The sequence below is a fragment of the Physella acuta genome, unplaced genomic scaffold (genome assembly GCF_028476545.2).
Source record: "Physella acuta isolate Inbredline_101_S28 unplaced genomic scaffold, ASM2847654v3 ptg002701l, whole genome shotgun sequence".
Lineage (NCBI taxonomy): Eukaryota > Metazoa > Mollusca > Gastropoda > Physidae > Physella > Physella acuta.
This window is the reverse complement of record NW_026734134.1, coordinates 19,513-43,267: the sequence shown is the minus strand read 5'-3', so window position 1 is coordinate 43,267 and position 23,755 is coordinate 19,513. Positions and strand designations below refer to the sequence as shown.

General features: G+C 32.2%; 1 protein-coding gene across 1 annotated transcript; it reads left to right on the top strand.

Annotated features, from left to right (window-relative positions):
* The first annotated feature begins 2,426 nt into the window (after positions 1 to 2,426).
* LOC131933998 (uncharacterized) lies at positions 2,427 to 13,694 on the top strand. The gene is made up of 11 exons (XM_059290435.1): positions 2,427 to 2,499; positions 4,256 to 4,531; positions 5,396 to 5,444; positions 5,639 to 5,733; positions 6,155 to 6,468; positions 7,322 to 7,524; positions 8,394 to 8,565; positions 8,747 to 8,998; positions 9,511 to 9,623; positions 10,338 to 10,437; positions 12,506 to 13,694. The coding sequence occupies exons 2-11, from the start codon at positions 4,323 to 4,325 to the stop codon at positions 13,555 to 13,557; spliced, it is 2,559 nt and encodes an 852-aa protein (XP_059146418.1). The 5' UTR covers positions 2,427 to 2,499; positions 4,256 to 4,322; the 3' UTR covers positions 13,558 to 13,694.
* The last annotated feature ends 10,061 nt before the right edge of the window (positions 13,695 to 23,755 follow it).

Here is a 23,755-nt window from a genome sequence, read left to right as displayed (position 1 = left end):
AAGCTATTTTTTAAAAAAAGCATATGGTTGTCATTATTTATGTTTAAAAACTTCAACGTTTTTCTAGGAGGTTATCACGTTGTAGCATCGATAGCAGGGATGAGGTTTCCTAGGAAATAGTTAAGAATGTGATAGGCGGAGGTGTTTGTTTCAGAATTTTTTTTCGTTGGGGGGGGGGGGGGGCAATTGAAAGTTTCTGGGGGGGGGGGGGAGTAAACTAAATTTTCCTGTGGGAGGGAGGCAGATACTGGTAAAAAGTATTTATTTCTATATAAATTCAATTTCGTTTGGGGAGGGGGGCGGTAGGACGTTCTCCTTTCTTCCCCCCCCCCCTCCTCCCAGGAGAGATGCATGGAAGAATGGCGGAAGTCTGCGGGATAGGTACGTGCCGTCGTTAAACGGGGTATGCAAAAAATATCCGTGTATTAAGAACTGTGGGGTTAATTAGGGCATGTGTGACCTGTGTAGAAATAATGTACCCGGATCATGAGGGTCAGTTCAGCCAGGGACGTTTCGATCTCGAGCAGTGTTTTTTTTTTCAGACATTTGTTTCCGGAGAGGGGGCACTTTAAACTTGGGGGGGGGGAGGGGAGACGGGCTAAAATCCTAAAGGGAGAGGCCGAGGCGCACGCTGGTTGAAGGGGGTCTATATTTTTTATAAAAATTATGTTTCGTTCGAGGTGGGGTCCCACCCAACTCTGATGGGTACCTAACTCACGTTAGGGAAAGTAAAGGCGGCTGGGCATAGTGCTGACCACACTATCTCTTCATATGCCGAGGTCACAGAAACAAGTGAACTCTACTTCACATGTCCCATAGGCCGTCAGGTTTGAAAGGGAAACTACTTTTACTTTACGAGGTGGGGGGAAGGCAGTAGACGTGCTTCGGGGATTGAGCGCGTGACCGCGCCCTCAAAGCGATGAAAGAAATTCTGCTCAAAAGGACCACAGAGCAAGGCAAATAAAAAGCAGGCAAAAGAAGAGTTGGGAAGAACACAAAGGAATGAACTGGTTTGAGATTGGTAAAATCTCTGACGATGAGAAAAAACAAGGTGCTAGTGAGAAAGACGATCGAAAGGAAACTTGGTGCACCTACGGCCAATCTAGACTAAGTGCAGAAGAGGATCTGAGTTAACTAGATTTTTTAACACATTTGCACCAGGCCCATAAATAACCGACTACACTCGAATACACCACCAGTCGTGGGGAAAATTCTACGAGAAGCTGGGACGGCTAAGTAGCCGATCGTTGCCTTAGGGGTCATCCATAAATGACGTCACACTCGTAGGGGGGAGGGGGGGGGTCCGTAATTTTGTGACGATGTGTGATGAGGGGGAGGGGGGGGGGTCAGATATTGCGACGTCACATTTTTGCATTATAAAAAAGCAATGCTAGAAAACGAATTTAAGACGTAATTTCGCGTTTTAGATAACTGTTTTAATAAATTGTAATAGTTTAGACAAGATTTTGGAAAAATATCAATGTTTAAAAAAATTCAACTGCAATTTTGAGGAGGGTTGTAGGTTGAGGTGTGACGTCATTTTAGGGGGGGGGGTCTGGCTTTTTGTGACGAAGTGTGACGGAGGGGAGGGGGGGAGGTAAAAATCGTCAAAAAAAGCGTGACGTCATTTATGGATGACCCCTTAATCCCTATCCAATCCAGGCTATATCGTATGCAATTAGAAGTGTGTGTGTTTGGGGAGGGGGAGGACTTTTGACACCCCTCTCCCATACGGTACGCCAGTGTTTCTTCTAGAATTTTCCAGGGAGGCACTTGCAATTTTCGGGGGGGGGGGGGGGGGGGGGTAGGGGGTCGGATTAAAATTTCCGCGGGGGGTGCGGGGGGGGGGACACTAGTAAAAGTATATATTTTCTATATGAATTGTATTTCTTTCGGGGGGGGGCGGTAGACGAGTTGCCCGAAAGAAACTCTGTATTACACACACACACATACACACACACACTGAGCTGATATTAAATCCGATTCGACACTTCATGGCTTATTCTATAGACCTACAATAAACAATTTTCATCTTTAATAAATACCATAATTTAGAACTAAATGAAAAGGGCAGCTGTATAGTTGTATTGTTATCTTTTTCATTTGTAGGCCTGCACATCCGTATAATATACCCATCATAAGGTCTTTACAAAAAGTCTTTGTAATAAGGGCAGGGGCTTTCTAGTCTTGGCAAAATTATTACCATTATTCGTTTCAACCGTAACAAAAAGCATAAAAATATTGTAATTACTACTTTTTTTCTAATTAGTATTAAGTAAAAAATTCAACAAATGTAGATGTAGTCCTAGATTCTAGAACTATATCTAAAATTAAAAACTTAAAATGACACGTTTTGTCATTCGTGTGTTCAACTTCCGTATACATAGCTATTTTGGCTTAGTGGAGTGTTGCAATCGTTAGACCAGTAAAAATTTAGTTTCCTTGTTTACTGTGTAGATCTAGATCTAGATTCTAGTGGTGCTCATTCACTGAGTGTTGGTGAGTGGTATAAAAAATTGTACTATAAACGTATTAGATCTAGTCATTATTGAATGATATCAATCAGTGGATTTTCCAATGCAATTTATGTAAATGTATTCTTACCATCTCAACTATCGTTCTTTTTCACTGAAACGACTGTTGTTTAACCCTGTGTTTGTTAAAATTTGTAATCTAGGCCTAGCCAGGGGCAGGGCTAGGTGTAGCAGAGCAGACTCACTCCTGTGTCTGTGTGTGTAGAACTGTAAATTAGGTTAATTAACAATTAGCCTTGTCTACTCTACTGTAACTATAGGTCTAGTGTAAGTAAACTCAGCTCTTCTCCAGTTATTCACTGTTATAATAGTTAATAGAGATCTAGATTTCTAGATTCTAGTTGAAGTTCTCTTCTGAAATTTGTATGGAGCAACTAAAACTCAGACTCACAGACTGTGCTGTTACTTTATTGTAGAAGTAGAATCTCTAGACTAGAGATCTAATCTTAAACAATCTAGATTCTATAAATAATAAAGTATAGGCCCTACAGACTAGTACTAGATCTAGTAGTAGTAGATCTACCATCTAGCTAAAATAAAACATTTGGCTATTCTAATTACTAGTAATTAGAATAGTAATTTTACTTTAGGCCTATTGAGTTTATTTTAAGAATTTGTTATGTTTTTTTGTCACTTGGTTGAAATTTGCAGGGCTTAACATTATTATGATTAAAACAATGTAGAAATCTATCTATTTCTCTAGTATAAGCTGTAGGCCTAATTTATAAAACTCAGCTAAATGTATTAGGCATTAGGCCTATACAATGTTTTTAAAGAGTCCTAAATGCCTAAAAGAATAGAAATGTTAAGTGCTGTGTGCTATTGGGCCTAATTCACAAGTACTGAAGGACATTAAAACCATATAGTTTAAGAATAAAACTAGTGAGTGTTTTAAGCTAACAACTGCTAGCCTTTTACAATATGCAGCATATTATTCAAAATGTCTCTATGTAGAATAAAGGGTATCTCTATCTGCCAACAGTTTCAAAATTACTTTTTGCTGGTGTTGCTACCCTATGATCATATTAGCTGGATCGAACAAATGTAACCCTGTATTCTTCTCTTAGTATATTTAGAAGTATTAAAATAGTAAGCAACAGTTATAGAGAATGTTCATTAATCCGAAGAGATATTTGCCTTCCCTGTGGTCAGTAGCAACACAAGATGGGGGGGGGAGTGTTGTCCGCACCTACAGACAACATGTATGGGTGACTTCTAAAAGAAAAATTGTAATATTTACTGTAAAGACAAAGTTTTTACCTCTTTAAATAATAAAATAAACGGGAAACGGAATTGCAACATTGTTGGGAGGGGGGGGAGTGATACCGTCAGTGTTGCCGCAAAGGATTTCACTAGACCTTGTGACGCCATTGCATGTAGTTTACTTTAAAGGAATAATAGCAAAATTTAATAATAAAACAAGCTCAATTTTAACCACACTAGATGATGGGGAAAATGCTCTCTGTTGTAACTGATTTCCTTTAAATGCAATATCAGTATGTTTCAATTTTTAAAATGATTTACTATAAATTGGATTTTTGACTAGGTTAGGTCAAATAAGTATAAGACACTTAAAATATTAAGTTGGACAAGAAACGTTTAGTTTCAAGAATATTTAAATGACAGCTTCAGTGCTTCAAATGTGATATTTATTTTTAATTGTTATTATTATTTTTATTATTATGAAGAAATTAATTTGAAAACAATTCTTTTTTTTTCAGAATATGTTTGAGTTCTTAAATTCAAATTTTGTATTTCCAAAAATGGACAAAATTAAAAAATAATCAAATGAACCAGTTTAAAAGATTATTAGATGATTCTGCATTTCCAAATATGGAGAGTGTGAAACATGGGCAAAGACTTCTGATGGCTTTAGACCCATCTTCCAGTAACATAAACGATGCCCCAGTTCTGCAGAATATTAGTGGAGTTCTTGTAGCAGCAGGAGGAGTTGTTTCCCTTCTTTTCATTGTGCTGATGTGTGCATGTAAAGACAGGTATGTAAGGATGTCTCTTGTCTAACTGTAACAGTCATATTTTCACTTTTGTGTTACATTTGGCTGTAAGGTTACAATATTTCTATTTTAGTGAAAATAGGATATATTATTTTAATGTTTGATAAGTAGTTTGACTAGGCTATTACTCTTCAGAGTAGTAACTTGCTTTTTAATACCTCTTTTCAAGTGTAGCTTCAAGTTTACTTTTAATGTTCATGTAAAACAAAGAATCACCAACAAAGTCTACTAGTGCTATGCTCATTCCTTGAATAAAACAGTCTTAAACCTACCCTACGCTAATGGCTACTTCTATATGTCTGATGGGAAAATTGATATAGATTTATACCAATATCTGATAATGTCAAATTAATGAAATATTCTTAAATGAAGGGTGTGAGGTTACTGGTAATTAACTATAAACTTACTAATGTCAATACTAACCCAAACCATAACACTAGTCCTATCCCTAATTCTGACCCCAACACTAAACTTGATATTACTATACTACTAACAAGTTAGCACTCTTAGTTTTGGAAGGTTCCAATCTCATATGCTGTTACAAAAAGTAACATTCTGCTTCTCATTGCAAAATTCTCTTACCTGAGTTTACCTGTTTCTATAGAATTTAGGTGTAAGTTACACCTAATTTCTATAGAAACAGGTAAACTCTACTTCTTCTGCCTTGCTGATCATCCAAAGTGAAGAGATCTATTTATTATTTAACTAGTGTTATTTAACTAGTGTTAATGACCTGAGATGAATTCTTAACATTGTCTATTTTAATAATGCTCTAACTTGTGCACTTGAAAGTAAAATTTTAGGCATGTATATATTGCATTGTTTATTTGTGCTACTTTTTCCCAGTAAACAAACAAATGAAGAAGACACAGCACTGCAGGATAGAGAGCAGAATGTGAGTTCACTTTTTGATTGGCTAATTTTTACCTGAATTTTTAACTTTTTTAATAATATAAATTAACACATGATTTTTAATTAATTTTTTCAGTTTTGTGCATAATCTTAAAAGTTTTATTTTTCTGTATTTTAATGTATTGTAGCCTACATTTTACAAAGTTTATTTGTATAGCAATGATATTCTTTTGACAGGGCTCTGCTAAGGTTGAAAGTGGTGAAGCCAAAATGAAAGAAGTTGGTGAAACAGTGGTTAACATGACCAATGGGGGACCACCATCTTCAACGGGGTTGGTATTGATTTTTTAAATTTAGAAATAGAAAACAATATGCTTTGTTTTTATCTTTAATTGAATTGTGTTTATTTTGAATTGGACAATTTTTTTCAGATTAATATAAAATTTTATTAGAAATGAATAGAATATATTATAGAAATAAATAGAATATACAACTTCATTGTTTTCTTTTTAATTAAATTATGAATTTGGAAAATATTTAGATTGAAATAAAATGTTATTATATTTATATTGTTATTATATTACTATTTTAGTAACAAAAACGCCTGCTTTCACTCCCTCTACACAATTAGAAATCAATAGTATAGTCTATAATTTTGTTTTTACTAAAACTAAATAAATTGCATTGAACAGAGTTTTTTTTTTTTTTTTCTAAATGTAATTTGTACTAAATTGATGACTCTAAAATTCCCAGGCATAGTCGTCAAGCCAGTGCCGGCTCTGCCCACATGAGACCCACAAGCTTACGAGAACTGCCGGAACCCCCTGTGTTCAATCACGTACGCAACAGTTCCATGTCAGGACCAGAGCTGCCAAACTCATCAATGAAAACCAGCGGCGCTAGCTCGGCTGCCGGAGCAGATTACTCCCACGTCCAGCACCCTCCCAGAAATAATGCTGGCAATAAAAACTCCATGGTCGGCAACAGTTCCGGTGTTGAGAACAAGGTGACGTCACACAGCTACGGGTACGATCATCTGCATGCCAAATCTGCAGCTAAGCCTACAGGTAGGTCTAATATTTAGCTTTTTATCCTACATAAAGTCTAATATGGGACGGAGTAGTCTAGCGGTAGAGAGCTGGACTGCTAACCTGTAAGTCTGGAGTTCAAATCCGGGTTCAAGTCAGTAGACCATCCCTGAGTCCACCCAACTCTGATGGGTACCTAACTCATGTTAGGGAAAGTAAAGGCTGGGCATGGTGCTGACCACACTATCCCTTCATATGCTGAGGTCACAGAAACAGGTGAACTCTACTTCACTTGCCCTATAGCCCGTCAGGTTTGAAAAGGAACTTAACTTTACTTTTTTAAAGTCGAATAAGGCTATTAAACAAGTTTCCAGTACAGAAAATCTACTTGTATCAATTTTTTCTATAACATTTTTCTACGCTACATTACAAGTTATTTAACTGATTTCCTTTTCTGGGAGGGGGGGGGGGGGGGGAGGCAATGGCTTTTACAGTAAATCACACCATAACCCAATTATAATCGCTGATGCCATTGTGTATTGTTTTCACTCTGTCATGGATAGTCTTATAAGTTTTTTAAAAAAACTGAGATAACAATTTGCCAATAAAATTTTGTCCCAAAAGTTAAAAAGTTGTTAAAAAGTTAATCGTTTCCTAAGACCAAAAGTTGAATCATTTCCTAAGGCTAAATGATGAATCATTTCTTAAGGCTAAATGTTGAATAATTTTCTAAGGCTAAATATTGAATCATTTTTCTAAGGCTAAATTTGAATTATTTCCTAATGCTAAGTATTAAATCATCTCCCTTAAACATTTAAATTTAACTTTTTCCCTAGGTTATAAGTATAAGTTTAACCATCTCCCTAGACTATAAGTTAAATTATTTCCACAGACTATGATATCTTGGCTGGGCCAAGTAACGAGGATGAAGAAACACCAATATCAGAATCTGGGAGTGCTGGAGATGGACACTACTCTCATCTGAAAGAGTCCAGCTATGCTGTAGTGAAAGATGTGAAACAACAGGGGGCAGCACTGTATAGCTCTCCAACAGAGAAAACTGTGAATAGTGCAGCAGATGATTATTATACACAGGTGAATAATCTCCCTTTGATTTTATCAACATTTTACTTAATAAAATTTTACATCTAGTTTTAATACAAGGTTAACAACCATTTTTGGATAAGTAACATTTTTTTATATTTTATCAGCTGTTAAAATGCTCAATAAACCTTATTTGGCTACTGACTTTGAAAGCTAATGTATTTGACAGAGTTTTTTTCTCTTCCCATTTTATTTCTGTTTATTTAGAGTCAAATATATTCAGTCAACAAGCTCATAGTTTGTTCAAATACTTCGTCCCTTATCTTGTTCACTTAACACTTTATCTTGTTTATTTATTGTTGATTTAAATAATTAGCTGTAATCAACTTTAAGATTTAGGCTTAAAAGTAAAGATTGACTTTTTTCTAAACCACAATAGTCTCCATTGAAATTTAATTACATTTAAGCTTTTGATATAGATCTATTTATTTTTTTCACACTTGTGTTTTAGTTTATAACACAATTTTTTAAGTTTAAGTTATAGCTAAGTTAAAGAGTCAATCTGAAAGTCGCAAACATATCTGTAATATAGCAATAATTTATAATAAATAAATTTAACCAGCCTGAGAAGTTTAGCTTGAGAGTAGTTAGAAGTTTGTTGTTTATGTTTCACAGTTATACATTGTGTTAGGTGGATGCTGCTTTTTTTATACACATAATTATAATTTTATTTTTCTTGTATTTAAAAAAACATTAATGTTTATGGAGGCTGCTTTAATTATATTGGATAATATGAAAGCAAGTTTGTATGAATGTAAATATGTTTGTAATACTTGTATTATTTTTTAAAAAGTTAAATGTAATGAAAATTTACATACTGAATTTAACTCGAAAAACATTTTTTTTCGCAACGTGGACAGGTGAAAGATGAAGATCCTTACAATCACATAGGTGATTCAGATGGCAGTGTCCCCACTTCATTTATTCAGAGGCTCAAACAGGCCAAGGACCTGGATGACCCTTATGCCACTGTACAGGAAGAATCTGAGGGCAACTTACAAACAATTCTTGAGGAGGGGGCCACATCTAGAAGTGAGTACATGGCTTTCAAGTTTTAAATATGCTTCGGTTTGATAGGTTGCATGTAGAGCAAGTGGAATACACTACAATACAATAAGACTTAAACCCAGACTTGACTTTGCAATTTTAGGTTAGCAGTACTAGGCTCTACCATTTGACCACGTAAACTGTTAATGTATTGTTTGCTTTTTAGATTCATTACATCACCTAGGCGGGGCTGTGGGCATGTCAGCTAACACAGGTATCACAGAAGACGACTACGCTGTTGTACTGAAGGACAACAAGAGTTCCAGCGCCAACTCAAGGAACAGGCAGTCTTACCCCGGGGCCGGACCTGAGGACAGCTACAACATGAGACCACCGGAACCCCCCAGACTGTACAACGATTACGAAGAAGACGACACACGCATGTTTGTCGTGACCACTCCGCCTGGCAACAAAAAAGGTAAAGTCATGTGATTTTAGTTAGTACACCAGTAAAGTCATGCGACTTTAGTGGTGCACTAAAGTGATGTGATTTTAGTACAGCACTAAACATAGATTATTTTCTTGTTTTTGACTAACCCCCTTTGGAAGAAGAAACGTAATCTTTTGATGTGAGAACTACTTGGAAAAGATAGGTAATCTGGTGTTTTTACAACACTACCTGGAAAATAAAAATGTGTGTTTTTAGCTGGAATCAGAAAGGTGATCTTTTAATGTGACAAGCCCACATTCAAACACATGTAAATAACATTTTCATGTACATATAATTATAAAATAAAATAGTGAGCGATTTTAAGTAATCAATTTATTTATAAAATAATAAAACATTTTAAAAAAACATTTCCATAAAATAGACTTTTAAAGAAAACATTTTAAATTGGAAAATGTTATGGATAATGTAGGAAAAAAAAATAATTTTTTTTATTTTACAAAGCTATGTGATTTTTAACTTCATTTTTCATTTTTTCCTAGATCACAAATATTCCAAGGTTACAGCGCGTGAGTCACTAGCAAGTATGACTGCCAGAAATGCTTTAAACACTTATGAGATAGTCCCTGACCTTCCAGAAAATACTTATGCTACTGTAAGTATTTTTCTTAGTGAATGATGAAGCATTTAACTGTTGCATGGTCTTAACATAGAAGTAAAAAATTTAAAAGGAGTAGCCTCTTCCGAACTACTTTTACACAAATATTAGAGGTTGGAAAGTATTGTTTAGCAAACACAATCCTTATATATAAGTATATAAGTCATTCACAAAGCCTTATCTTTATTCATTTTTAAACATTGTTTTTTTAACGAATAGGGTAATTTTGTGGTATGAAGAGTACGTTTAAGATCAGTTAGTTAGTCCAAAGGGCAAATGAAGTAGAACTCATCTGTTTCTGTTACTTTAGTATATGTATAGTCTGTTCTATGCACAGTTGTCTTTACTCAAGCCATAATCAGGTATTCAACAAAGCTGAGTGAACTCTGCAACAAGTTTTTGTTATTTGGTATATGAACATGGTGTATTGTCAGTTCTATGCAGTTGTCTTTACTCAAACTATAGTCAGGTATTCAACAAAGCTGGAGTCAGCAACTAGTTTTGTTGAGATTTTGGAACCAGGATTGAGATTTTATTATACAGCAATTATATACTTGTTCATACAGTCCTAAATTTTGCTGGTTCTCATAGTATAAAACTTTTTTTTAAACTGGCAATTATTGTAAGTTGTTGTTTTGGTAGAAAATTTTCTTGTTATAAAAAATTTGTTGAAAAAATGTATTTTAAAAAAAATTCTTTTTTTTGTTACAGGTGGAAGGTGGATCAGGTGATGGCATTGTGTTGAGAGCTGGCATGTCCATGAACCAGGAGAACAGACTCAGTCAGTCCAGTGACACTTACGCTGAAATTGGTGAGCTTTAGAGTTAACACAAAACTCTGAATATTTTTTAAAAACCTGCAGTAAATGCAACAAAACAAAACACTGTGATTCTTGTTTGGAGTTTGGACTCGTCACTTTTCAAAACTTATTGAAAAAATTGTTTTATTTGTTTTAATTATTTACTTTTTAGTAATGGTTTTTAAAAAGTAAAAACTATAAGAAGAAATCAATTTTAATACTGTAAATAATGATTACATAAAGTTGTTTCGCTAAACTATTTACTTATAATATTATACAAGAATAAATAAATTTTTAATTTTGTAAATAATGATTACATAAAGTCATTTAGCTAAACTATTTACTAATAATATTATATAAGAATAAATAAATATTAATATTGTAAATAATTATTACATAAAATCGTTTAGCTAAACTATTTAGTAATAATATTATATTAGAATATATAAATTTTAATTTTGTAAATAATTACATAAAGTGGTTTAGCTAAACTATTTACTAATGTTATTAAATAACTTTCCTTGTATGCTATTACATTTTTGTTTTGTTTTCAGACAGAAATGGTTATTCTTTTTAGTTTTGTGCTATTAATAAATCCACCATATCTCCTTCCTAACCTCGCACGACTAAAACAAATTTAAAAAAAAATTTTTACTTACTTAACTCTTAACACTTCCTGAGAATCTTGTTCAGTTATGATTTTGTGTGTTACTTGACTGTGTCTGCTAATTATGTTGCATTATTATTTATTTATTTTTTGTAAATGTCAAATTTGCACTGGCACAGACCCTCACAATCCCCCAATAGTTTGTGTCATGTTTAGAAACCACCTGTCAAACTCATTTTATTTCCTTTTTGTAAATACTTTATTGTGATAACCCGGTGAATAACAAACCCCTGTAATCAGACGGTATTTAGACTAACCAAAATAGTGAAGTCTGAAGTCCTGGGACCCTCCCCCCTGCATACATTTTTTTGGTGATGGAAACACCTAACCTATTTTTGTTTATTTTAATTTTGTTATAATTCACTTGCATGTAACAACTAAACCAAATAAATAAGCAGTTACCTTGATGTTGTTTTTTTCTCTTTTTAAATGTTTTTGTGTTGCATGTTTGTTTAATTTAATTTTTCTAGATCTATTCTGTGATGTGTAAAAATGAAACTTTATGTTAATTTAGCCTTTTTCTTTATATCCTTGAATAAATAATTATGATCAAAACAATCAGTTTTAACTGTAGATGTCTAGATCTAAATGATATTTTTTATATTTGAAGAGTTATCTGATGTACAAAAAGTAACTTTTTATGTCTAGTAAGTACAATAGTGTGTAATCTTTAAATAAAGGATCAAAAAAATCAAAGGATATCATTAAAAAAGTGATTGCAGCTGTTGTTTAACTTTCTTTTAAAATCAAATGTTATCAAAGGGCTGTTACCACTACTTTATGTCTGTGAGGAGTAACTCTTCTTATTGTTTTGTCATTGTAAACAGTGGTTATCTAACCTTTTCACTTCTGCCTCAGCTATATGTGTTTGTTTGTAGTTGATTTTTTCCTAACCAGACCCAGTAAATTTTTATCTAAACTGTTTATTATTTAAACTTAACCTGAAATACTGGCTTATGGTAAGTAATATTTGCTTGAGATTTGGATTTGTTGTTTGCCTAGGGCAAGATTTTATAGAAAAGTTATAATCAGGCTCCACAAGTGGCTTTTTAAACAAGCATTTCACATACACAAGTTTTTCTTACAGATGTTGATCTTATCCACTCTTTTAACCCATGCACCTGATTTATGAACTTTTTTTTATTACATATGTACCTGATTTATCAACTTTTTGTTTCATATGTATCGGATTTTATCTACTTATTGTTACAGTTGTATATCTGATTTTATCTACTTATTGTTACAGTTGTATATCTGATTTTATCAACTTTTTGTTACATTTGTTTCTGATTTTTATCAACTTTTTGTTACATATGTATCTGATTTTTTTGTACTTATTGTTACATATGTATCTGATTTATCAACTTTTTGTTATATATTCATATATCTGATTTGATCAACTCTTTATTCCAGGTATATCAGGTGGAGGACTGAGCACCAGTGTCATCAGCAACAGCAGCAGTATTGGAGGCGCCAACAACAGCAGTAGCAGTGGCGCCCCCGTCCCTCCATCCCTGGACTCCCTACACCTAATGACCAAGTCCCAGACGTCCAGTGAAGGTGACCGGCTGAGTGACCGGCACCTGGCCTCACCAGAGGACACTGGCCTTCACCTTTTGGATGACGGCGACTCGGCGGACAGCGGTGAGGACGGTTACAGTACGTTGAAGAGACCGGATGGGTTCTCTCCCCCTGTGGCCAGCTTAAACAACAGTAGAGGTTCCTCGCATATACTTGATGAAGACTCAGGGGAGACGACTGCAATCTTAAACTTCCATTCCCTGAATGGCAATCACTCGAATAGTCTCCACGAAGACTTGGAAAACGATCCTAATTACGAGAGTGTTGATGAAACAAGGGCGAAGGTCGCTGCTCTGCGAGCGAAAGAAAACTCTCATTTTCACCCCGGTGCTACTATGTCGGTGAATGTGAAATCCAGTAAGCATTCAACGAACAATGAGACCTCAGGCCCAAGACGCAGAAGACCTGATCACGATTACGAGGAGGTGGACATTACCCCGCCATCTTCCCCTGTTATCCCCAACGGAGCGATGTCATCGTACAACCCCCAGTTCTCCCCCACGGTCACCCCAACAGCTGATTCAAACATGGATCAAATTTTTGACTCTCATATGTATGAAGAGCTCTCGGAAGTTCGAGCCAAAAAGTTGAACATGAATAAATCAAAAAGTTCGAGCGGGTCAAAGTCTGAGGATAAGAGGAAGAGTACTTTAGACAAGAAAAAAGGAGCCTCGCTTGATAAACGAAAGGGCGAGGAGGAGAAAAGGAAAGGCCACTCTGACGACAAAAAGAAAGGAAACTCTGACGATAAAAGGAAAAGTGCAGTGGAAGAGAAGAAAAAACATGAAGAGAAAAAAAAGAGTGCGTCTGATGAAAAAAAGAGGAGCCAGGCTGAGGAAAAACAAAAAACTGGATCATCCCACACTAATGGAACAAGATTATAAAATAGTTCATGTATTACAATAAAATTGTGTCACTTAAATTTGTCAAAAGGTAACCTAACACTATTTCAATGTGCATTTTGCAATTTATACTGTATGTTTTAAAACCCTTTTTTGCCAAAAAAATTTTATTTTTCCCAGACACACGAGTTTATACATCAGCTTGCGTCAACATTTTAGCTCAAGCAACTTTTTTTAGCCCTACTAACATTCTGTTGTATGTATATAGATCTAAAATTTTTTTTTTCACTCGCATTTTGTATTTGTTGTAACACTAGTTGTTGAAACTTAATCAAAATTATTTTTTTTGTTCTGTAAACTGCTAATTAAAATTGTGATTTATTTTTTTTAAATTAGGCAATGTTTTGATGCAATATTGGCCAAGGTTGTTCGGCATCTCATGGCTTACTGTCAGCCTTCATAGATCTGGATTGTAAAATGTTGTATTTTATTTGCAGTTAATTAACACAAATACTTTATTATTTAATTTACTTTAAGAGATCTTAATTCATTTTACAAAAATTCTACATTATCAATAATCTGGGCTATGTACTGAGTATTATATTATAGCTTTATTCGTTTTATCTTTTGTAAAAGTTAAAATTACCACATAAACATCTTATTTTTAAATAAGTAACAATGAAAACTTTAAATGTTAATTTGATATTTTTCTTATTTAGTTTATTTATTCTTATTTAATTTGTAAACAATACCAATTTTTTTAAAAACATACTATAAAACGAAGAATAACGAAAACTTTAATGTTGACATAATTTTTTTTTTAAAAATATTAATTTATTTAAATAGTAAACTTCATTAATTAATTAAAAACCCTGTCTTGTTTGAAACAAAGTAACGATGAAAACTTTTGATAAAAACATTCCCAATATTATACCTCAGCTTCCTGTGTTTGCTCTGATGTGTGTGTTGTATTTATCAGTGTGAGATGGTGTAAATACAACTATTTGCAAGAATTGTTGTCGTTGCTTTAAGTAGTAATGTGTCAATGAATGTGGAAAAATTTTTTTAGCCATGGTTTAACTAGTATTCTGTGAACACAAAAATAAAGGTTTTAGTGTAGAAAAAAGTTGTATATTTTTTTTGGTTGGTTAAATTGTGGAGTTAGTAGTGAATTATTTTCATAAGTATTCGGCTTAGTTCAGTAGTTTTATAAAGAAAATAATATTATTGAAAGTTGTGAAAGTTTAACAATTAATTGGAAGTTTTGTGAACAAGGATCTGTTTGATTCAACTTTGTATGTCAGCGAAAGTTGTCAGCATTTTACTACAATGTCTGTCCTAAGCATGAACAGCCGTCTGTCAATAATATTTTCTGTTCTTACGACACAACTCAATGCTGGCATGTGTTGAATGTACATACATTTTTAATTACATCTATATGTACATACATTAAGTTATTGCTATTTTTTCTGAATTTTTTTTTATCATACCTTATTTATTGTGGTCCACAGTTTTCATGCCACTATGTGTTATTTACATAATTTTTCTTCATTCTAACTAGCACTCAACCATTTCATTTTTAAAATATTTGTGTTTAATACGCTGAGAAAGTTAAAATTATACACATATATACTTATATATATATATATATATATATATATATATATATATATATATATATATATATATATATATATACTGATATATTGAGGGGGGGGGTTGAAAACACCCTATAACAAAATCCTGGAAACACCTCTGTTAAAGGCTATATGAATAAATTTTAAACTACTTAATGATGTCAAATTAAAAATGCTAGCCTAAACTAATTTTTTTTTTAGTAATTATGATTTTGAGTGTATAGCCAACACTCAAGAAAATAATATGCATATCTAAGGCCAAATAAAAAATTCTTGTAAGATGTCAGTTTTTAGTTGCTACCGGATAAATTTTGAAGGCTCATGTATAATGTAGTCTAATATTTAAAAAAACTCTAGATTATACTAAGGTTACAATAAATGCATGCGTTTTTAACAATTATTGTGAGTGCTCAAGATGACCTAATTTTACATATTTTTTACTGGCTCATAAAATTATTTTTTTTAGAATTTATTTCCAATCTAGTTTTTTTTTTTTTTTTTAAAAAGAACTTTACTATAAGGAAGCAAAGCTGGAATTTTGTATACAGTATAATTTATATAGCTGATTTTATCAACTCAAAAGTTGCTTACCTTTGTGGCTATTTTTGTGTCACTCCCTAAAAAAACTTCTTTGCAAAACTCATAAAATATATCATAAAATAAAACAGTTGAAAAACTTAAATTGACATTATGAAAAGAAACAAATATCTTTTTTCTTATTCTATGTCTAAACTTAAAGAAAAAACAATGTAGTTTTTTTTTAAATATTGTTTATTCATAGTTATTTATTATTGGTCTACAGAAAGAAAGGATCTCTAGCTGTAGGAAACGGTTATGGGAAGATTGACTTAGCTTGAGAATATGGATGTCTTTTTACTGCAGATAATTGCCAATTCTTTTATAATATAATTTTGTTATGAGGAATCAGATCTCTTACATTGTAGATCTGGAGTGATTTTTCTTCGCTGTTTGATTATGGAATAATCTGTCAAAAAAATTGTGACTGCTAGATTATACAATAAAAATGTTATGTTAAAGTAAAAAAAATGTATTTAAAATTGAAAGTTTGTGTTGAAGTAAAAATAAAATTATCTAAACACATTGCAAGTATAATACACTTTTTAAAATTGAAATAACATTTATTACACTATAATGTGTTTGTAAGTTGTGTTTTTTTTTTATTTTTCCATTAAATAAATTACATGTTTAATTTTTATTAACTTTGTAAATATATCTTATTTACAACAATAAAATTCTTGTAAAGTAACACTGAGGCCAAACCATACTATTACATTCTTTTTTTACTTGTTACTTCCCCTTAAATTGCTTACTTCCCTTTTCGTCTTTTAATGCTATCACCCAATGTGCTCAAGAATGTTACAAATTTTTACTCTTTTTCATCCAATGCTCTATATTACTACTGTTAAAATATACCCTTGTAGTTTTTAAGTTTGATATTTATTTTCTAAGTGATCACTCCAAAGCACAAAAAGTTTCCACTTATTTCTTGTGATTTGTGTTTTTGTTTAAATGCCGGGTGAGCACATTTTTTGCAAGCATTGCTAGCCGCACAGTATTGCTAACCTTAATCTTAATCGTGACCCTGACTCTAATCTTAATGATGAACATTGGTGCAAGCAGAAAAAAACTCGTTAAATGTTCTTTCTACCAGCATTTTATAAGAACGATTTTTATTTTGCTACAAAATTTGAATTACAATACTAAAGTAAAGTTGTTTTGTATTAACATGTTTGCTTGCTATATGTAAATTATGTACATTTAATTTATTTATGGTATTTTTTTTCAATCATGCCAAACATATTGTACAGTTTTGTACAGAAGTTTCTTTTATATGTGTACAGATGTCTTCTTTTAAAAAAGGCCACATAAACATAGTGTCGGAATCTATCACCATTCATATCAACGTATTATTTTTTTGAACAAATTTTCCTCAGCTTAATTTTTGTTTTCAGAAATGTTAAGCATGGTTTTACACAGTTTATTTGTTTAGGTGCTATTTTAACTTTTTTTTTGTTTTCAGATAAAACATTTTCCTGTTATATAATGTAAAAAAAAAAATTTTTGTATTTGTTTCATTTTCTTTGTAAAAATGTAGATCTAGTATTTTTTAAAGTGCAAATCTTTCTACAGTTTGTACAAAGACTTGTGTAGAAAATAAATAATGTATGTAGTTTTTCTTTGTAAAAAAATATATTTAAAAAAATAAATAGCTAATCTTTTACTTTGTAGGAATGGAATCACTGTTCCATGACATGTACATACTCACTGTTACTATAGATTGGTACTGTTAGTTTAACCATACCACAACATTGTGTTTGGGTTAAGCTTTGGCTTTAGGTTAGGGCTAGTCTTATCTCAATAGCGTAGCAAAGTTACTGTGTTTGGGTTAAGCTTTGGCTTTAAGTTAGGGCTAGTCTTATCTCAGTAGCGTAACAAAGTTACTTTGTTTGGGTTAAGCTTTGGCTTTAGGTTAGGGCTAGTCTTACCTCAATAGCGTAACAAAGTTACTGTCTTAGTCTACAGTATCAAATTATTGCTCATTCAATGTTTGTCTGTGTACTAAACTTTATTTTAAATACATAGACAGTTCATCAGATTTTATTTGTATATATCCCCGAACCTTTTGTTTTAATTACTTAATTTTTTCCAGTAATTAATCACCAATTTTTAAAATCTGCAAGAAATTTTGATCAATTTATTTCAGTATGCACAAAAGTCACAATCTGTCATACTTTTTATGTTAACTATATTTATCTCAAATAATGCTGTTAAAAATACCCATACCTTATGTTTATTTATTTACAATTGCCAATTATTCAGATGATGCATTGTGTATAAGACAATTAAAATAAAATTTAAAAAAAACAAAGTTTGTGCACCTATTAACAAGATAAAGTAAAAATAAAATGTTTGATTCGAAGTCTGCAATTTAAAAAACAAAGTTTATTATTTTAAAAGCTAACTTTAGTATTACTTAAAATTTTCAAATTAATTTATTTTTTCATAGCTTTAAAATGATTTACCACATATAAAAAAAATTTGACCATTATAATTATAATTTGTCCCCTTTGTTAGGGTTTTAAAACCTATACAATTTTTGGTGCAATACTTTTTTTTCTTAAATTTTGTTAAAAATCTGGGAGTATTTTTTACTGTATCTTATTATTAAAACATGTAGCATTCCAATTCCAACCTAACACATCTTTCTTTTGATTAAATGGCACCTTTATAATTTATTGAACTCTGAAATTTTTTAAAGAATTTAATTTTTTAACAACACTAACATTTAACAAGCACACTGTTTTTATTTATTTTTGTTGTTGAATCCCTTTCATTCCCCTTCAGATTTTATCAACTGAAATGTGTACATGAACTCAGTTTACCTGCAGTATGAAAAATGTTCCATTGAAACATGTTATGTAGAAATAAAATAATTAGAAAATATATGTGGCTATTTCTATATGTGTGAAGAACTGAGCGTAAATATTATTAGTACATGTATGTTAAAACTTATTAATTACTTAAAACAGGGGTCTCCAAACTGCGGCCCGCGAAGTCCTCTCATCCGGCCCGCGGAGATTTTTTGTCCAAGGAAAAATCTTTTGTTGTGATGGCTGAGGAACTTTGCCCAGAAAAATCAAAGACATACCTGGAAGAAACTGGCCCACGAACTGAAATTTGATAGTTAATGCGGCCCTCGGACTAAAAAGTTTGGAGACCCCTGACTTAAAACAATACAAGACTTATAAATATTTTCTCCCTGACATAAGTAATAGAAATAACAAATGTTACATAAATTATATCTTCACTTTTCCTCAGATTCAATTTTTTTTTTTACATCTGTTGAAATATTACAATTTCTCTGATTAGCCTGAATGTGTAGTTAAACTTCTTGATCTGACAGTGGATTGTATCTTTTAACTGTTAAAAAGTTACATTTTCTAGCTGTTCTGAATGTGTAGTTAAACTTTGCCTCGATGTAATAAAGGTTTGTATCTTTTAACTGTGGAAAGGTCACACATTTTCTAGCAGTTCTGAATGTGTTGATAAACTTTAGCTTGATTCAAAATAGTGGTTGGTATTTGATAACTAATTAAATGTTAGAAATTTTCTAAGATTTCTGAATGTGTAGCTACACTTGATTTAACAGTGGATTTGTGACTGCAAACTTTTCTTTTTTAAAGCCCTTATTTGTACCCAGCATTATTTGGGGAAAGTAGATGGTGTCATGTTGAACTAAAAAAACAGCTCTTTCTGCCTATAAACATTATATAGGTGCGTCAAGATATAAGGTGTCATTTGTTAATTGTTCCTTTCATTCATACGCTCATGTCCTCCTTACGCCTAATCTACCATTTACTAATAATTAAATATTCTGTTATGTTCATCGATTTGTATGTTCATTTCCTTTGCCATAACCATACAATACATCTGGTGCTTGCTTTTTTTAAAATAAATATTGTCAATACAAAAAATTTTGGTGTAAAATAAAAGTTCTTTTGTACAAATCATAACTTTCATGAACTTGTCCCAATAGCTTGTCGTACTACTATTCTTTGTCTTATTCTCTCTCTGCTCCATTTGTTGTATTTTGTACTTCTTTAATTGTGAATTTTAAAATGAATGTTGCACATGTCAAAAAAAAAAACCAGGGAAGGAACAATGTATTTTAAACTTTTTATTTCAAGTGCTGATTTTGTAAACGTCAGTGATTTTTATTGATGAATTGTAAATTGTCTTCTCCTATCTGCTGCTTTGTCTACATAATTGTTGTTGTACCAATAAAAACCTGTCCAAGTGTTTGATCTTGGTGTTTTTGTTTTTATTTCATTGTTTCGTCTTGGTTCCCTTTCCAAACCTGACGGTCTATAGGGCAAGTGGAGTTCACTTGTTTCTGTGACCTCATCATATGAAGAGATAGTGTGGTCAGCACTATGCCCAGCCGCCTTTACTTTCCCTAACGTGAGTTAGGTACCCATCAGAGCTGGGTGGACTCAGGGAGGATCTACTGACTTGAACCCGGATTGGAACTCGAGACTTGCGGGTTAGCAGTCCTGCTCTCTACCACTTGACCACCCCATCCCTGTGACTTAAATACTTCATAGTAAAATACCTTTGAAAAATCATGAGACATCAGATCATAAACAGGAATGTTAAAACCGGCTAGAGGGGATGAGTTGGGCCCTGAGAAGAGAAGATTAAAATATTGTGAGGCAAGCATTGGGCTGGAACCCTTAGGGGAAGAGAAATGTGGGCTGGCCTAAGAAATCATGGAGATGAACTTAGGATGAAGAAACAACGGCTGTGGGGCTTATATGGACTCATTTAAGGATATATTCCTAAAATAGTCTGATGGAGAGGTGTAGCTGCAACCTTTTGCTGCTATGGGGCTTAACAGGATTAAGTGAAGTTCATTTAAATAATCCAAACTGCCATCTTATCAGTTTAATACTTCGTCTTTAATAGGCTGCTTCTTCTTGTTGACTTAAAAACTTTGCATTAAATACTTTGTTTTGTCTATTTAAATACTTTGTTTTGCCGATTTCATACTTCATCTCCTTGATTTTATTAAATATTTAGGTGTAATTAATATAAATACTTTGTAGTTTAAACTGAGTTTTCTTGATTTCCATATGTAAGCAAAACAATTTTTTAAACTATTAGTCTATATTCTAGTAGTAAAGTGATAATCAAACCAACAGCCTCAAGATTCACAATTAAGAAATATTTGAATCTGAAATATCACATGTTCGAAACAGATAAACTCTGCTTCAGCTGCTAAGTTTCTTTTAGGCATCTCTTTGGTGGGCACTGCCAATTAAAAATATGTTTTATAAACCAGCTGTACCCTACAAAAAAAAAATTTAAATGTGGAAAAACAAACTTTACATGGACCTGGAATATATAAACAAATTTTTTTACAGCATCCTGTAATTATTAAACTCTTCGAAAAAAAAATGCCATAATGCCATTGGATTGTCTAGTTGCAGGACACACAATTTTTTTTACAATAGTTTCTGACCCAGTCTGACCCAGCTTGACCTTCCCCACATCTGTCCCAGTTATCCAAGAATGTTAAGTGCTTTCAATGCATCTATTTTAACAGCTCGTTTATATATAATTGAAGTGCACAGCTTACTCATGGAATCGTACAGTTGGCTTACAAATTTGCAGTGTATGACACTGGGAAAAACCCTGGTGGGTCACTAGGAACATGCTGTTTTAGTTCTAACAGTGCTTTTCCCTGTTGCGATTTCCTTTTCTTCATGCCCCAGTGTAAAATCGATATATTAAAAAAATGCACAATGTAAATTGATGTGAGAAAGGCTGCTTTCTCTCTCTCTCTTCCCCCCCTCTCCCCCCTGCCTGCTGGGCTACTTGGGTCTCAGACAAAAAAAACATTAGAAAGAAAACCACTGAGGTATTATTTTCAACTTTTTTAATTCAAAAAATATAATTGACACATCATAAGCTTTATAAATTGAACTTGCATTGTTGTTTTTATAACAAAGCACATAAAGAAAACAACATGAACCATTTTGAAAAACATTTTGAATTAACAACACAGCCTAAAACTATTAGTTTCCTGGTTTAATTCTCCCACTTAATTTTTTTCCCTCAAAAATTTTAAAATTTTAATCAAATTTTTATATGACTTCGTTTTTTATAAAATTAATTTTGATAAAAGGATACATTTTCGATTTGTTTCTTTTTTAAATAAAGATTTATCAGTATCAAAATACTTTTACAATCACAATCATTGAGTGTAAAAATCTATTTCATTGTTAACAACTCTCTAAAGTGAAGTCAAGCTTACAACGCTAACCCTTATACAATAGGCTCTATAGCTATGTAGAAATATTTCAGTGACCCTATAAGAACTCTACAGCTCATACAAAGGTAATGAAATCAATAAAAATCTAAATAAAACAGCTATGGTTGTGATGTTTATAAATGATGTTGTTCCTCATTTAGACATCTAAAAATATATAATTAAATAGTTTGGAAACAAACTAGCGCAGGTAACCGAAAATAAAAATTGTATAAGACACATTTAAATACAAATCACAACTTCTTATTCTTTACACTAACCTATTTTCTTAGCAGAAGGTATTCATGTACAATAAATAATGTGTCTATGTTGATATAATGTTTATATTTTTTATATTTTTAATGGTTTCCTAGCAACAGAAAATATCTTGTAGCAAAAGTGCTTGGTTCATAACAATAGTTTTTTTACCAGTGTTTTTTGTAAATTAAATGTATTTCATTTTAGAAAATTTAGTTTATGACATCCATCTAGGTTTTAAATATGTACACAATATGAATATATCACAGTCTGACATTTCAAATGACACAGGGATCAATTTTTTCAGTTTGACATTTCAATTGTCACAGAATTCTATTTTTTTTAGTTTCACATTTAAAGTGACATTTAAAATGAATTTAAAAAAAAAATTAAAACACAAAAGAGGGCTTTGTATACAGCTGTACACACAAAAAATTATCGCAGTGCACTTCAATCAACCAGGATTACAGAAAAGAAAAAAACTATTAAAAATTGTGTTCAGGAATTGAGCCAAATTCAATATTTATACAGACCATATTTTTTTTTTGGTTTAAATAATTTTTTTAAACTTCACCATAAATAAATTCACGTTGCATCTGATGTTTATTTCGTTTCAAGAAAAACTCCTCTGTTTTAAAGTTTAACTGAACACATTAAAAGCACACTAAAAAGATTTTGTTAGGACATGATGTAATTTACAATCCAATTTTGTCAGTCTCAAAAACTAATAAGCCCGTCATTAGATTAGCTAATCAACTGCTCAACCTTTCAGGTCATATTAGCATTCAGAACTGGTCTACATAAAGACTTACATGTCATTTTCATTAATACAAATTAACTATTTATTATAGCCTAAAGGTCTAACTTGTATATTAAAAATTAACAATATATCTGAAAAAATTTCTTTGTGATTGTTGATTGTTTGATTGATTTTGTAAAAAAAAATAATCAAGGACTAGAAAAATTAGCTCAACTAAATCTAAAATGAAAACCTACCAAATTTGTTTAAAACATAACATGTGACTCATAAGAAGCTTACGCAAACTAGATTCATAAGACTTTTTAAACATAAAAAATGTATGCGACTATACCATATACATAAAGATCTTTGGCATATAAAAAATCGTAAATATATACAAAGATCTTAAGTGAACAGCAGTAGTTTGCATTTAGCATGAGCTTGCAAGTTAAAATACCCTTGAGCTTTTTCAAATATTCATACAGTGAAATAGTGGTTATGCCAGCATATGATTTAGGATTTAATAAACAAGAAAAATAATTACTATAAACAAAAAAAAAAAGTGTGCATGTCAAATGTATTACAGAACAATAAGTAAAAATCTATTACTTAAAAAAAAAAATTCTAGAATGCATGATTATAATCTGCTTTTAATTTGAAGAAGTTAAAATGTAAATTTGTTTTAAAATCAGAAGATTTCGTCCTAGGTCATGGTAAAGAAAGGGCAATTATAATCAGCTTTATTGTAATGCCCTTTAGTAATTAATTAGAAGT